This window comes from Ahaetulla prasina, chromosome 1, assembly GCF_028640845.1.
Source record: "Ahaetulla prasina isolate Xishuangbanna chromosome 1, ASM2864084v1, whole genome shotgun sequence".
Taxonomy (NCBI): domain Eukaryota; kingdom Metazoa; phylum Chordata; class Lepidosauria; order Squamata; family Colubridae; genus Ahaetulla; species Ahaetulla prasina.
In genome coordinates this window covers 114,206,434-114,223,410 of record NC_080539.1, presented here as the reverse complement: position 1 = coordinate 114,223,410, position 16,977 = coordinate 114,206,434, and the positions used below count along the sequence as shown (strand labels likewise).

General features: G+C 34.9%; 2 protein-coding genes across 3 annotated transcripts in view; both read left to right on the top strand.

Annotated features, from left to right (window-relative positions):
* DSE (dermatan sulfate epimerase) overlaps positions 1 to 8,820 on the top strand; it is a 43,629-nt gene extending 34,809 nt beyond the window's left edge. The window contains exon 6 of one of the 2 annotated variants that reach the window (XM_058173542.1): positions 8,690 to 8,820. In XM_058173542.1, coding sequence (XP_058029525.1) covers position 8,690 — 1 coding nt within the window. In that variant the 3' untranslated portion in view covers positions 8,691 to 8,820. The remainder of the gene's footprint in view (positions 1 to 8,689) is intronic. The other variant, XM_058173550.1, reaches the window with a different exon arrangement.
* Positions 8,821 to 8,842: 22 nt separating this feature from the next.
* On the top strand, positions 8,843 to 13,123 carry LOC131193447 (calcium homeostasis modulator protein 6-like). The gene is made up of 2 exons (XM_058173608.1): positions 8,843 to 9,379; positions 10,829 to 13,123. The coding sequence occupies exons 1-2, from the start codon at positions 8,843 to 8,845 to the stop codon at positions 11,237 to 11,239; spliced, it is 948 nt and encodes a 315-aa protein (XP_058029591.1). The 3' UTR covers positions 11,240 to 13,123.
* The last annotated feature ends 3,854 nt before the right edge of the window (positions 13,124 to 16,977 follow it).

Here is a 16,977-nt window from a genome sequence, read left to right as displayed (position 1 = left end):
CATGAACTGTATGAATTCCCAATTCAAGTACAATACAAGTAATGGTGGTGGCGGAGAGGGAGGAAATTTGGCATATAGTGGACTCACACATTGCATTGCAGGTTTTGTTTTACATGTAAAGGCATGAGGAAATGAATACATAAACATACCCTTCGTTGGTCCTATAAAATGGAAGTGCCAAACAGCACACTCATCCCTTCTCTGGACTTAGAATATCTTGCGTGTTAAAATTAAATTCAAAACAGAACAGATTCTAGATCATTAATAGCAAAGGGGAAAAAATCCTGTTCCATCTGCCTAAAAGAGATTTTTTTTAAAAAAGCAATAAAGGTCAGTCAAAGTTTAAGGATTCCAGTGTGGTACATTCTCTGAATATTAGATGTTCCGCTGTTTTTTAAAGAACAAATTAATTTGCTGGGCTACAGACTTCAAAACTGCAGCTGTGTTTGGGTAACATTTATCTACTTATTGGCTCAGAAGATTTATTCCAAGTCGGGCTAATTGTCTTCCTTTCTAAAAATGTAACAGTAACAGAGTAGGAAGGGACCTTGGAGGTAATCTAGTCCAGCCCCCTGCTCACGCAGGAGATCTGTACTAGGGATTCAAACCACCGAACTGTTGACCTTTCTGATCAACAAGCTCAGTGTCATAGCCACTGAGCCACCTAGTCAGGCATGGCTAAAGTCTTTACAAATTTTCAAATTTCTTGTTCTATTTGAACAGAATCTGATTTATATTTCTTTCTGAAATTTGCATGGATTATGTAAGAGCCTGTAACATAAATTGAATAAGTCACATTTTGAAATTTAATATTTTTTTTATTGAAAAAGTTTTACAAAAACAAATGAATCCCCCCCCCATTTAATATTCACAACAAAAAATATCACCTGTATTTTCTATTCCTTTCCAAATTTTTAAAATTCCATTGTTGCTCATCACATTTTTTCCCACTCCTATTATAATTTTACTGATTAACCATTAGGCTATATCAGAATATAAGATGTGGGGTTTTTTCTTCTGTTCAGTCGTGTCTAATTTTTGGAGACTGCCTGGACAAATCCCTGCAGTTTTCTTGGCAAGGTTTTTCAGAAGTGGTTTGCCATTGTCTCCTTCCTAGAGCTGAAAGAGAGGAGAATGTCCAAAGCCACCCAGCTGCAGTTATGTCAGGATTAGAACTCATGGTCTCCTGGTTTCTAGCTTGATGCCTTAACTACAACACTAATAGAAAAGATTTTAAATATTAATATATAAGTGCGACCAGATGTCTTTCTTTTGCCATTGATACATTAAAAAAAATTGGACAAAGTCATGAAACTTTGTTTTCGTATGTGATAACTGCAGCAAGATTATAGTATGTACAAAGATGGAAAGATTCTGTACTACTACAATGGAGGAATGTTTGGTGAAATTGAAAGAACTTGCTGAGATGGTCAATTTAATAGAAAAAGAACACAGGATCTATGTTTACTACTGACTGGAAACCCCTTATGGTCTTCCTGGTAAAACAGAAAAAGATAAACATGATCAATGGTTTTAGACAGTATAAAAAGATTATTTTGTAACCATACAATGTTTGATAAATTTATAATTGTACTTACTGCTCTAAAGAAGATCAGAAACTTTTTTGTATCTTTTTTATTTCTTTTCTTTTTTTTCTTTTTTCTTTCTTACTTTATATTAGTTTGTATTAGGGTATTGTATTGTATTAGGGTGTATGTGTACTTGTGTTTAACTATACACGCACACACACACTGTGTTTTCCCCAAAATAAGACCCTGTCTTATATTTTTTTGAACCCTGAAATAAGCCTTATTGCCATGCGCTCAAAAGCCTGATTGGGCTTATTATCAGGGGATGTCTTATTTTGGGGAAAACAGGGTAATGTAGACCAGCATTAATATTAAAATAAACATTGAGAAATTCAGGCCTTTATGGCTCAGAAGAGCCATCTAGTGGATATAATTGCAAAACTAGTCATCAGGGACATAAGAGTCTAAATTTACGTTTTGCAGGAGCCATTCTCTATGACCTCCATTCTGCAAGTTATTTTCTTCTACCCCTGCTTATCTTTGTCTTGTTATAGATTGGAGGAGAGGGTACCTTACCTTCTGAGAAAATTCAGGGGCCTATTTGCAACCCAGACAAGTCACTGGAAATGAAGATGCTGCTGTAGGCTGGTGTTTTGCTCTGTAGCACACCAGCTTCTTGTATATCTCTATGATGACCGGGATGGCCCAATGGTTAGAACACAATAATGCAGGCTAACTTAATACTCACTGCCAGGAGTTTGATTTCAATAGGCTGAAGATTGACTCAGCCTTCCAGCCTTCTGAGGTTGGTAAAATGAGGACCCAGACTATTGGGGACAATATGTTAACTCTGTAAACCGCTTAGAGAGGGCTGTAAAAGAGGTCTAAATGCTATTGCTAGCTTCAGGTTTATATCTGTAGTAACCTTATATACTTGCAGATTAGTTCATCCCCAGGTAAATTGAATCCTCAAAACATTTGTATATTTTAATCTTCACAATTGATTTATTTATGGGTAATCCACAGATGATTTATTTTTCATGGTATTTTAATGAAAGAGTTCAACAATCAGCTTATCTATTGATGGCTTCTTTGCAAATATATAAGTGATATACAGGTAATTTTTAAAAAAGTATTAATGTATATATTCGCAGATAAACCCATCAGTGGATAAGACAAACCCAATATTAGGGTGCATTTTGGCGCCTAAAATTCTCTGTTTATTCACGAGTATATATAGCATATCCCTCTATTTTCAAACCCAGGAGTGCCTGTGAGTGTAGAAGCCTTTCTAGGCAAATGGTCACTCCCAAACCAGGAAAACAATTGATTGTAAAAACAAGTCATGCTACTGTATACTAAGAAACATAGTCCCTTAAGAAGTCTCCTAAGGGACTAATAACTTTGGTATATCTTATTACTCAATATTCTGCTCAAGTACAGAGGTTCTTCATTCCTTCTTATATGGAGTAATGGTTAATATCTTGCATGGGAATCCATAGAAAACTTAGATGATGTCAAAATGATACATCATATATATATATATATAAATATATATATATATATATATATATATATATATATATATATATATACAGTCAGTGGTGGCATTCAAGTAATTTAACAACCGGTTCTCTGCCCTAATGACTTCTTCCAACAACCAGTTTGTCAAACTGTTCAGAAAGTTAACAACCGGTTCTCCAGAAGTGGTGCGAACTGGCTGAATCCCACCACTGCATACAATGATACAAAGCATTCCAGCATGCAATACAAGGGGCTTTTCCATCCATCACAATCAATGTTGCGTTGATAAGTTGGTTGCACAATTTAAACATCAGTTATCCCCTCTAACTTGTTAATAACAATGTGAGCAATGTTCTTTAATCATAGTTTATGATCTTTGGATGTTATTAATAAATACCATAAAATCTTGTAGATAATCAAAATATGAAAAATAGACAATCTGTGGATAATCCATGGATAATTGTAAAAAGTAAAATATACAACTATTTTCTTTTTTTATTTCAGGCTGACTAGAATCACTTTCTTGTGAGATGGGCAACATATCAGTGAGATATAGATATATCACAGTTGCTGTATCAGTGAGATAGAAATTTAATAAATAAATAATGAAATATATAAATTGTGAGAATCAATCAATCAATCAATCCATGTTTTGTTAATTACTTCCCTCCTGCAGATGCCCATTACTGCTTGCAAATGATAATTTGCCCCCAAAGAGACCTTGAAGCAAACTCTAGTCCCTAAATTGTTATGCTGCTGAAGCAGAATAGTGTCGGCAGCAGGAATAAAGTCTTAATAAGGCAACACCTAGAATACTGCATCCAGTTTTGGTCACCACACTATAAAAAGATTTTGAGACTCTAGAAAAAGTGCAGAGAAGAGCAACCAGGATGATTAGGACACTGGAGACTAAAATATATGAATAACAGTTATAGGAACTGGGCATGGCTAGTCTAGTGAAGAAAAGGACCAGGGGAGACATGCTAGCAGTGTTCCAATATTTGAGGAGCTGCCACAAAGAGGAAGGGGTCAAGCTATTTTCCAAGGCACCTGAAGGCCAGACAAGGAATAATGGATGGAAACTGATCAAGGAGAGATTCAACTTAGAAATAAGGAGAAATTTTCTGACAGTGAGAACAATCAACCAATGGAACCGCTTGCCTTCAGAAGTTGTGGGAGCTTCATCACTGGAGAATTTCAAGAAGAGATTGGATTGCCATTTGTCAGAAATAGTATAGGGTCTGCTTGTACATGACCTACAAGGTCTCTTCCAACTCTCTTAAACTGTTATCTGAGCAAAACATAATCAAACCTTGATGCTTTCAGTCTTTTAGTCCCTCCTATTCAGTTTTGTCTGGTGTTTTACTAAAATGATTCAGCTCTTACTAATTCTCATACTTCTGTCTCAATCTGCACAGCCTATCTCTTCCGCTGTTTAGTTCTTCCCGCAAATGAATGCTTATGTTCTACATTTCACTTCCCATTTATTTAAAACAGTTTGCACTTTCAGAAAAGGGACAGAGAAAATTCATGTAGAATAAACCAAAAGCACTCTTCTTGCTTTGCAGAGGGAGACTGAAATTCAAAACCCTTAATGCTTAGTCATGATTTGTGTGTGGGTCGCTCACACACTTTTGGAACCCAATCTACCTCACAGGGATCTTGTAGGGAAACATTTAAAATATGTCATAATGTTAGCAGCCTTGGGTTTTGGGAAGAAAAGAAGGATAAAAGCTAGCAAGCAAAGAAACAAAATATGGTAAAAACTGTAAAATCATCAAAATGAAACTGATAACCGGTGGAATTTGTGGTGAGCATTTCAGATGGATGAAAAGAGCATTACAGCACTGTGACACAAGATCCATTTTTCTACAAGTGGTACAATGTCACAATGGCAATTGACATTTTTTACAACAGTTGCAGTACATCAGAGTCATATGTTCACCATTTGTGAACTTCCCAGCTGCCTACCCAGCTGCCCAACAAACAATGGCAATGCGGGAAGATGGGTTTGCTTAATGACTGCATGATTCACTTAACAGCTTCTGTCATTCATTTAACAACCATGGCAAAAGGGGTCATAAAATATGACGCAATTCACTTAACTACTTTGTTTAGCAATGGAAATTCTGGTTCTAATTGTGCTTGTCAGTTGCCAACCACCTCTACCACTGTGTCCAATTTAAGATGAGTAATGGAAACAACAAGAAACTTTGAGGAAGAAGTTTACTTTATACTTCATATATAGATCATGCTACAGTTTCAAGAATATCTGTTCGCTCATTTGATGAAAACTGACAGTGAAGAAGTTACTATAAGAACAAAGTTTGAAGAAACAGAATGTTTCAGATATAGAAAGGGCCAGGGATGAAATCCAGCAGGTTCTGACAGGTTCTGGAGAACCGGTAGCGGAAATTTTGAGCAGTTCGGAGAACCGGTAGTGGAAATTTTGAGTAGTTCAGAGAAATGGCAAATACCACCTCTGCCTGGCCCCAGAGTGGGGTGAGAATAGAGATTTTGCAATATCCTTCCCCCTGGAGTGGGGAGAGAATGGGGATTGAATGGGGATTTTGCAGTATCCTTCCCCTGCCATGCCCACCAAGCCATGCCCACCAAGCCATATCACTCCCACCAAGCTACGCCACAGAACTGGTAGTAAAAAAAATTGGATTTCACTACTGGAAAGGGGTGAGACTAGGATCATAGTGTCCTGCTTAACTTTTATTAAAATATTTAAGAAAATTAATGATAATAGGATTGGAACAGGTAGTAGGTGAAATCAAAAGTGGACAATGAAATTCAAAATTTTAAATATGTAAAATGTACTACCATGGACAATTGCAGAAATGTGCATCACAATATTACAATGCCATTTCACATACTTCTCAGCAACCTGGTTAGGCAAATACTGTACAAAAGGATAGATTTTGCATCTGTTTCATCATTTTGACACCTTCATAGTCATAAAATTGAAGAAGCCTATGGATACCATCCTGTTGATTTAAAGTAAAGGATGATCCTGTTGCTTTAAAGTAAAGAATGATACTTTAAAAACAGAATAACATGATAACAGTGTTGGAAGGGACCGTGGAAGTCTTCTAGACCCTCTACTCAAGCAGGAAACCCTATACCATTTCAGACAAATTGTTGTCCAATCTCTTCTTAAAAACCTCTAGTGTTGAAGCACCCACAATTTCTGGAGGCAAGTTGTTCCACTGGTTAATTGTTCTGTCAGAAAATTTCTTGTTAGTTCCAGGTTGGTTCTCTCATTGGTTAGTTTCCATTCATTGTGTCTTGTTCTGCCTTCAGGTGCTTTGGAGAAGAGTTTGACTCCCTCTTCTTTCTGGCAGCTCCTCAAATATTGGAACACTGCTATAATGTCACCCCTAGTCCTTCTCTTCTCTAGAACAGTTTTTCCCCGAAGGCCATCACTCTGCTAAACGAATAATTCCATCAACACTGTCAAACTGTTTACTGAATCTGCACTACTATTAATCTTCTCATAGTTCCCATCACCAATCTCTTTCCACTTATGACTGTATGACTGTAACTTTGTTGCTGGCAATTCTTATGATTTATATTGATATATTGACCATCATTTGTGTTGTAAATGTTGTACCTTGATGAACGTATCTTTTCTTTTATGTACGCTGAGAGCATATGCATCAAGACAAATTCCTTGTGTGTCCAATCACACTTGGCCAATAAAAAATTCTATTCTATTCTAGTCTATTCTAGACTAGACATATGTAATTTCTGCAACCGTTCTTCATATGCTTTAGCCTTCAATCCCCTGATCATCTTTGTTGCTCTTCTCTGCATTCTTCTTAGACTCTCAAAATCTTTTTTATATCATAGCAACCAAAAATGGATGCAATGTTCCAAGTGTGGTCTTACTAAGGCATTATAAGGTGGGTAGTAACACTTCAGGGATGCGGTGGCTCAGGGCTAAGATGCTGAGCTTGTCGATCGAAAGGTCAGCAGTTCAGTGGTTCGAACCCCTAGTGCTGCATAATGGGGTGAGCTCCTATTACTTGTCCCAACTTCTGCCAACCTAGCAGTTCAAAAGCACATAAAAAATGCAAGTAGAAAAATAGGGACCACCTTTGGTGGGAAGGTAACAGTGTTCTGTGCGCCTTTGGCATTTAGTCATGCCGGCCATATAACCATGGAGATGTCTTCGGACAGTGCTGACTCTTTGGCTTTGAAAAGGAGATGAGCATCACCCCCTAGAGCCGGGAACGGCTAGCACATATGTGCAATGGGAACCTTTATTAACGCTTCACATGATCTTCTTATTAATCTTCTCATCGTTCCCATCACCATCTCCCTCCACTTATGACTGTATGACTGTAACTTTGTTTCTTGTATCCTTATTGATATTGATTGATATGTCCAATCACACTTGGCCAATAAAAAATTCTATTATATTATATTCTATCTTGACTCTATTCCTCTGTTAATGCAGCCTAGGACAGTGTTGGTTTTTGGCAGCTGCAGTGCAAAGTTTATGGTGTACCCAGGAGACTGATTCAGGCTTTCCCAAGTCTTCAGTGAAGGTGAATGACAAAGCTAATAGAGGGCTAGCAAGGATCAGACCTGATCTGGTGCTGAATTGCTAAGACACACATTAAGATAATCTTCATAAGTAGGTACCAGTCAATAGTTAAAGGAGCAAACACCTCAAAGTACAGTAACTGAGGAGGATTTTCAGAGGGTGGAAAAATGGGCAGAAATCAGCAAGATGAATTTTAACAGGGACAAAATCCTACATTTGGGTAAGAAAAAAAATCTAAGTTACAAGTATAGGATGGAGGTGGAAATTCTATTGGAAGCAAGATATATATAGAATAGAATAGAATAGAATTTTTATTGGCCAAGTGTGATTGGACACACAAGGAATTTGTCTTGGTGCATATGCTCTCAGCGTACATAAAAGAAAAGATACGTTCATCAAGGTACAACATTTACAACACAAATGATGGTCAATATATCAATATAAATCATAAGGATTGCCAGCAACAAGTTATAGTCATACAGTCATAAATGGAAAGAGATTGGTGATGGGAACTATGAGACGATTAATTGTAGTGCAGATTCAGTAAATAGTTTGACAGTGTTGATGGAATTATTTGTTTAGCAGATATGGAAAGGATTTGCATTTCTTGGCAGATCACAATCCGGACATGGAGCAAAAGAGGTTCGATCACACATACAATTCTAACTCAGAGAGGGTAGAATAGTTCAGTATCATTTCAGAACAAGAAGCAATGAGATTGTTTTACAAAGAAGCAGGTTGAGTTGGACATCATAAAAAAAAAAGATCCTAATCTAAGGAATGGACTTTCTTGGGAGATGGTGGACTCTCCTTTGCTTGAGGTGATTGAAAAGAGGTGAGGTTGGATGGGATCTGTCAGGGATGTTAAAATGGATTTCTGCACTGGGCAGGTTTTGAATCAGATGAATTCTCTAAGATCCCTCCAATCCCAACATTCCATGATCCTACAATTCTTATTTACTTGGAAAGAAACCAAGTAGCCAACAGCTTCAACAGATCAATGCTGTATCTCCTTTTTACTTGATATATATTTGCTTAACCTCGAACAGCATGAACTTTTTTTTCCCCCTTGCCCCAGAAAATGAAAATGAAACTGTGTTCTTCTGAGAAGATATTTTAAAGCTACAAATCTCTTCCTCTTCTCTTAACGGGCTTTTAGAAGTTTCTGATTCTTGAACAGTGAACACAAATCACAGAGCTGAACTGGACCATTACAGCACCAAATCAGAGGATGGAAAAGTTTCGCCCAGTGCTGGATTTCATAGTCAATCACCAGAAGATCTTGGGCTATGGGGCAGTGTCTCTACTGACTGCAGGTGGTGAGCGTATCTTTTCTGTGGTGGCGTTCAAATGCCCATGCAACTCTTGGAATATGCTTTATGGTGGTGTGTTTTTGCTGGTGCCAGCCCTTATTCTGTTTCTGCTGGGCTTGCTCCTGAGTGTACGTTCTTGGAAGGTGCTCACTGGATGTTGCTCCAAAGGCAGACCATGTAGATGTCCTCGTGGGAATCGCCTCCAGCGCCAATTACAAGTGATGGGGTTTGCAATACTCAGTGCTGCCGTGGCTCCTCTCACGTGGATTTCTGTGGCCTTACTGGGAGGAAGTTTCTATGAATGTACTGCTACTGGGAGCCCCATCTTACAGAAATATGTGTGCCAAGGCAAAGGGGAAGAATGCATCAAAATTCTGGTTAAAGTGCCTTGTCTCAGCTCTGTCTCTCCTTCTTCTGAACTGGAGATACTCGCAACCCTTCGAGCTCAATCACAGGTTAGTCTATGGCTTTTTCCAAGTTGTGTAACAGCCAAATTTCCCATCTTAGAACTCTCCAGGGGTGCTAACTGGACTATTGAAATAGCACCAGGAGCCTTTCTACCAGTTGTTCTGGCAATAGTGGTCAAGTATCTCCATTTTTAAAGACTTCCATAGCATTGGTTCCCTGGCAGCCTGTTTCATGGGTTTTATGTACCAAGTTAGGAGCTTTCTATTTGTTCCAGTTTAAATGTTTGTTTTGTTGATGTTGTCCTGTCAGTCAACATCTTTAATAGTAAACTAGAAATAACATGATCTTGTCAGTTGCTTCCAGCTAGGGAAGCTGTTATATGAGGAGATGAGAAAAGTTGTATCTTTTCCTATCTGCAAAGAAATTGATTGAATTTAGGAGGGGAAATTCCTCATTAGCATCAGAAGGAATTTCCTCCCATTGTGAATTAGAGGGATTTTCCTCTAGCACGCAACTATGCAGCAATCTGAATTTGAAGGACAAAAGGTGATTTGGAGTTCATTCAGGCACATTCATACCCCCTGTCCTTATATCAAACATGTATTTTCTTGGGGTCCTTCTGGTACCTCCAGATGGTGGCTGTGTAAGCTTTGGAAATAATGCAGCTGTTTTAAGAAAATGCCAATAGCTGCTCTTGAGAATTGTCTCATTCTTCTGAAATCATTTTTCCCCTTCAAATCCAGATCCCCTTATACAGCCTTAACAATAAGAGATGAAAAGCTATATTACATTTCCATATAATATATTTAAATATTAATATTAATATAATATTTAATACATTTCCACCTGCTCAGATCCCTTATTTATCCATCTTGTCCCTACAGTTGTATTGAGAGGCCTCATCTTTACTTTACATCTTTACTTTAAATACCTACTGGGGTTTTGCTATAGCTATCGTATATCTAGGCCTCAAAAATCTAGAGAAACAAGTGTTGATTTGCTGCTTCAGCAGCGCCTGCGTTGAACAGGAAGAGAACAATATCAGGAAGTAAACAACAGTTAGAAGAAAGGATTTAATCTTTCTCCCTACATGTGAGGGCTTTGAATTATAGATTGTAAATACCAATGCAGATCAGCTACACTATACACCCAGAATCAGGAGTGACATTCAGTAGTTTTCTGACAGGTTCTGGAGAACCAATAGCGGAAATTTTGAGTAGTTTGGAGAACCGGCAAATGCCACCTCTGGCTGGCCCCAGAGTGGGGTGGGAATGGAGATTTTGCAATATCCTTTCCCCAGGAATGGGGAGGGAATGGGGATTTTGCAGTATCCTTCCCTGCCACGCCCACCAAGCCACACCACGCCCACCAAACCATGCCCACAGAACCAGTAGTAAAAAATTTGAATTTCACCACCGCCCAGAATGTAAGATGGTGTTTAATCTTGAAGTGCCTTGATTGCAAGCATGATTATTATTTTTATGCTTCTTCTAAAGGTATTTGGATGGATTTTGATTGCTGGCATCTTCACAGTGGCCCTTCTTGCCACCTGCATTGCTCGCTGCCGTTCTCCAGTCAGCGTTCTTCAACTTGCATTCTGGAAAGTCTACCTGCAGAAAGAGCAACAACTTTTTGAAACCATGGCCAAAGAACATGCGTCGAAGTTAGCAGAGAGGAATCTTAAAAGCTTCTTTGATTCCACTGAGTTGGAACCATTTCAGACCCCAAGCACCAAAGCCTGGGATAGCATTTCCTCCTTGTTTGCCTTTAATCCTAAAGAGAATTGCTACAGTATGATACATAAATATGTCAGTCAAAAATCTCAAAGTGGTAGCATTAAGTCTGCTGAAGGAGATATATACCCCAGTTGTTTGCAATTTGTAGATGGTCCAAATATAGAAGTCTAAATTTTGTAACAACTGAGAAAATGCCTCAAACAAGAGCCTTCCTAGCCTCATAAAGGTGGAAAGGGGAAATCTATTTGCTTGCAAGAGTTTGTTATTGTAACCTTCTAATAAAAGTAGCATTAGCTTTCATAATTTTGGTTTCCCAGTTTGGTCTACCTTGAAGGCAGTGGTGAAATCTGAACCGGTTTAGTACCAGTTTGTTGGCTCGCAGTGCAAGCCAAAAGGAGGCATAGGGTAAGTAGAACAGTGCGTGGAGGGGTGATCAGCAGTTTTTTACAACCTATTCGGCTAAATAGGTTGTAAAAAATGCTTTTAAAAGAAAAAAAAGGTTCTGACGATTGCGCGGCTCAGCTGTGATCATCAGAGCTTTTTTTTACCTTTTAAAAGCATTTTTTCAAAGAAGTGGAAAGTGCATAAGTGGGCAAGTGGGCGACTGGGCGATTGGATGGGCATGGATGGTGGGGGGGAAGGATTTTTGCTACCAGTTCTCCGAATTACCCGCCTCCATCACTACCAGATTGGCCTATCCGGTCCGAACCGGGAGCATTTCACCCCTGCTTGAAGGGCTGACAACTATCAAGGCTTGTTAATAGCTATGTTACTTCATTACATGGAGTGTTCATAATTCTTATTTGTTTCCACACACACACACATCCATTTCTGCACATGTGCTGTTCATGATTCTTGTTGTCAGGTTTTCATTTAATAAGAAGTAAAACATCTGCTCTATCATGAATTTTGTCCCATGTCCTTTCTCTCCAAATATAGTTTTTATTAAGAATTTTAATTACAATAGTAAAAAATGAATACAAACTAAATTTAGGAGAAAGAGAAAAAAATGGAAAGAAAGATAGGAAAAAGATAGGAAAGGAAAAAAGAAGTATATAATATTGAAAAGAAAAGAAATATATGAAGAAGTGATTTTCAGCCTTCACTGCAAGTTTAAACAAATATAAATTTTTATTTTCCATGAGAGAGGGAGAGAGAGAGAGAGAGAGAGGGAGGGAGAGAGACTTGGATCAAACAAAGCAACTTTATATTCCTTTCTTTTACTTCAAACAATAAAATTAAATATTTACTTCTTAATCTTTAATGCAATCAAATACTGTGATAAGATTTAATTTCCCTTCAATTCTTCTATACCCCATGGCATAGACTTTGTCAAGCTTCTTTTGTAGATTCAATAAGAATTTTTTTTCCAAGTCATAGATCAAGAGGGAAAAAAATCCACAAGCGCATCAGGAAGGGATCAAGGTTGTCTCCAAAGCAAAGATAGACCTCAGCCAGGACCATGCTTCAGGTTTTCCAAAATCTTGCTGGTCAGGTAGAATAGGAAAAAAAATGAGTTGGCATCTTAATGTCGATTATGTTGAAAATACTAGTAGTTAAGTATCTAATAAAGAAACTTTTACTGATTTTTAATTGAACTTGATGTGCATAGTTGTGGTTTACAGGTGAATATTTCTCCTACATTTTTATATATATTCAGTAGGATTCTCGACATGAAGTATATTACATCAAAGATAGCCTATTATTAAAACACAGCGGTCTGCAATTACTGCAGGTTCTAGTCCCACCAGGCCCAAGGTTGACTCAGCCTTCCATCCTTTATAAGGTAGGTAAAATGAGGACCCAGATTGTTGGGGGGGCAATAAGTTGACTTTGTAAATATACAAATAGAATGAGACTATTGCCTTATACATTGTAAGCTGCCCTGAGTCTTCGGAGAAGGGCGGGATATAAATGTAAATAAAAAAAAAAGCCAGTTAAAAGAGTAGTGGCAAATGAGTTTAGAATTGCAGCTACTTCTTAACAAGTAACGCCTTTAAAATTGCTATGTAACTTATCAGTAATATTAAAAGTAGGGATAGTTATGGATGAAATTCTATTCTATTCTATTCTATTCTATTCTATTCTATTCTATTCTATTCTATTCTATTCTATTCTATTCTATTCTATTCTATTCTATTCTATTCTATTCTATTCTATTCTATTCTATTCTATTCTATTCTATTCTATTCTATTCTATTCTATTCTATTCTATTCTATTCTATTCTATTCTATTCTATTCTATTCTATTCTATTCTATTCTATTCTATTCTATTCTATTCTATTCTATTCTATTCTATTCTATTCTATTCTATTCTATTCTATTCTATTCTATTCTATTCTATTCTATTCTATTCTATTCTATTCTATTCTATTCTATTCTATTCTATTCTATTCTATTCTATTCTATTCTATTCTATTCTATTCTATTCTATTCTATTCTATTCTATTCTATTCTATTCTATTCTATTCTATTCTATTCTATTCTATTCTATTCTATTCTATTCTATTCTATTCTATTCTATTCTATTCTATTCTATTCTATTCTATTCTATTCTATTCTATTCTATTCTATTCTATTCTATTCTATTCTATTCTATTCTATTCTATTCTATTCTATTCTATTCTATTCTATTCTATTCTATTCTATTCTATTCTATTCTATTCTATTCTATTCTATTCTATTCTATTCTATTCTATTCTATTCTATTCTATTCTATTCTATTCTATTCTATTCTATTCTATTCTATTCTATTCTATTCTATTCTATTCTATTCTATTCTATTCTATTCTATTCTATTCTATTCTATTCTATTCTATTCTATTCTATTCTATTCTATTCTATTCTATTCTATTCTATTCTATTCTATTCTATTCTATTCTATTCTATTCTATTCTATTCTATTCTATTCTATTCTATTCTATTCTATTCTATTCTATTCTATTCTATTCTATTCTATTCTATTCTATTCTATTCTATTCTATTCTATTCTATTCTATTCTATTCTATTCTATTCTATTCTATTCTATTCTATTCTATTCTATTCTATTCTATTCTATTCTATTCTATTCTATTCTATTCTATTCTATTCTATTCTATTCTATTCTATTCTATTCTATTCTATTCTATTCTATTCTATTCTATTCTATTCTATTCTATTCTATTCTATTCTATTCTATTCTATTCTATTCTATTCTATTCTATTCTATTCTATTCTATTCTATTCTATTCTATTCTATTCTATTCTATTCTATTCTATTCTATTCTATTCTATTCTATTCTATTCTATTCTATTCTATTCTATTCTATTCTATTCTATTCTATTCTATTCTATTCTATTCTATTCTATTCTATTCTATTCTATTCTATTCTATTCTATTCTATTCTATTCTATTCTATTCTATTCTATTCTATTCTATTCTATTCTATTCTATTCTATTCTATTCTATTCTATTCTATTCTATTCTATTCTATTCTATTCTATTCTATTCTATTCTATTCTATTCTATTCTATTCTATTCTATTCTATTCTATTCTATTCTATTCTATTCTATTCTATTCTATTCTATTCTATTCTATTCTATTCTATTCTATTCTATTCTATTCTATTCTATTCTATTCTATTCTATTCTATTCTATTCTATTCTATTCTATTCTATTCTATTCTATTCTATTCTATTCTATTCTATTCTATTCTATTCTATTCTATTCTATTCTATTCTATTCTATTCTATTCTATTCTATTCTATTCTATTCTATTCTATTCTATTCTATTCTATTCTATTCTATTCTATTCTATTCTATTCTATTCTATTCTATTCTATTCTATTCTATTCTATTCTATTCTATTCTATTCTATTCTATTCTATTCTATTCTATTCTATTCTATTCTATTCTATTCTATTCTATTCTATTCTATTCTATTCTATTCTATTCTATTCTATTCTATTCTATTCTATTCTATTCTATTCTATTCTATTCTATTCTATTCTATTCTATTCTATTCTATTCTATTCTATTCTATTCTATTCTATTCTATTCTATTCTATTCTATTCTATTCTATTCTATTCTATTCTATTCTATTCTATTCTATTCTATTCTATTCTATTCTATTCTATTCTATTCTATTCTATTCTATTCTATTCTATTCTATTCTATTCTATTCTATTCTATTCTATTCTATTCTATTCTATTCTATTCTATTCTATTCTATTCTATTCTATTCTATTCTATTCTATTCTATTCTATTCTATTCTATTCTATTCTATTCTATTCTATTCTATTCTATTCTATTCTATTCTATTCTATTCTATTCTATTCTATTCTATTCTATTCTATTCTATTCTATTCTATTCTATTCTATTCTATTCTATTCTATTCTATTCTATTCTATTCTATTCTATTCTATTCTATTCTATTCTATTCTATTCTATTCTATTCTATTCTATTCTATTCTATTCTATTCTATTCTATTCTATTCTATTCTATTCTATTCTATTCTATTCTATTCTATTCTATTCTATTCTATTCTATTCTATTCTATTCTATTCTATTCTATTCTATTCTATTCTATTCTATTCTATTCTATTCTATTCTATTCTATTCTATTCTATTCTATTCTATTCTATTCTATTCTATTCTATTCTATTCTATTCTATTCTATTCTATTCTATTCTATTCTATTCTATTCTATTCTATTCTATTCTATTCTATTCTATTCTATTCTATTCTATTCTATTCTATTCTATTCTATTCTATTCTATTCTATTCTATTCTATTCTATTCTATTCTATTCTATTCTATTCTATTCTATTCTATTCTATTCTATTCTATTCTATTCTATTTTGAAGAGGTGTTCAGATGCTCTGATTATTAATGACATTGATGTTTATAATTTCAAAGGGCTAACATCATGAATGTTTGTGGCAGCCAGTTGTTGCTTGATTTAGCCAACACTATGGGGACTTGATGACATTGTATATTCCCTAATTTCCCAATTCGGTAAAAAAAGATCCCCCCACCAAGACTTCCAGAATCAAAACAAATACGAACATTAACATTTTAGGAAAGGTCTGTGAATACTAACCTATTATTTAGCATTTCTCAGTCTTAGCAACTTTTAATATTTGTGGATTTCAACTCGCAGAATTCCCCAAGCCAGCCACTAGCAGGGACATCTGGGAATTGAAGTCCACAAAAAATTAAAGTTTCTGAGATTGAGATGTATTGCTATAAGACATTCTGGCAAATCAAATTAACTTAAAAAGAGAAGTGCTGCTCGACACATATAGCAGGACTGTTTCTAAAAAAAACCCACCACTATGACAGGATAGAATATTGCTTTTATGACAGGATATCCTTTTGAAATTGTTCAGGGGAAACCAAGCTGTGTCTTGGGAAGCACCGAGGTATTACAAATCAGTGAATGCTACCATATTGATAGAAGAGATTCTTTGTTTCAGACAAAAGCCTAGGTAGAACTGCAGAAAACCAGGCTCCCATTTATTCTCACACACACACACACACACACACCCCTCCTTCCTAGAGGAGTATGTTAATTGAAAGGTTACTCTGCCTGCTTTTTACTGTAATGGAATCAAAACAACCCAAAGCATCAAGGGATAATTTGGGTAGTTGCATTTTGTAAATCTGCTTGGGCTACTATTGAAATAAGGCAACAAGGACAGTACTAACCTAACTAAAATAATATCTGTCTCCCTTTCTTTTCCCCCTTTCCTATTTTTCAGTCTAAAATTCATTTCACCCCCTCCCCAAATTCTGCACTGGTTATTAATTTGTGCATATTTATCAGTATTTTTCTTAATAAACCTTTGGTTCGAGAGGCATTTTGGTATGATAACTTATATATTTAAAATATACTTTTCAGTAAACTATGCATTTAGAATT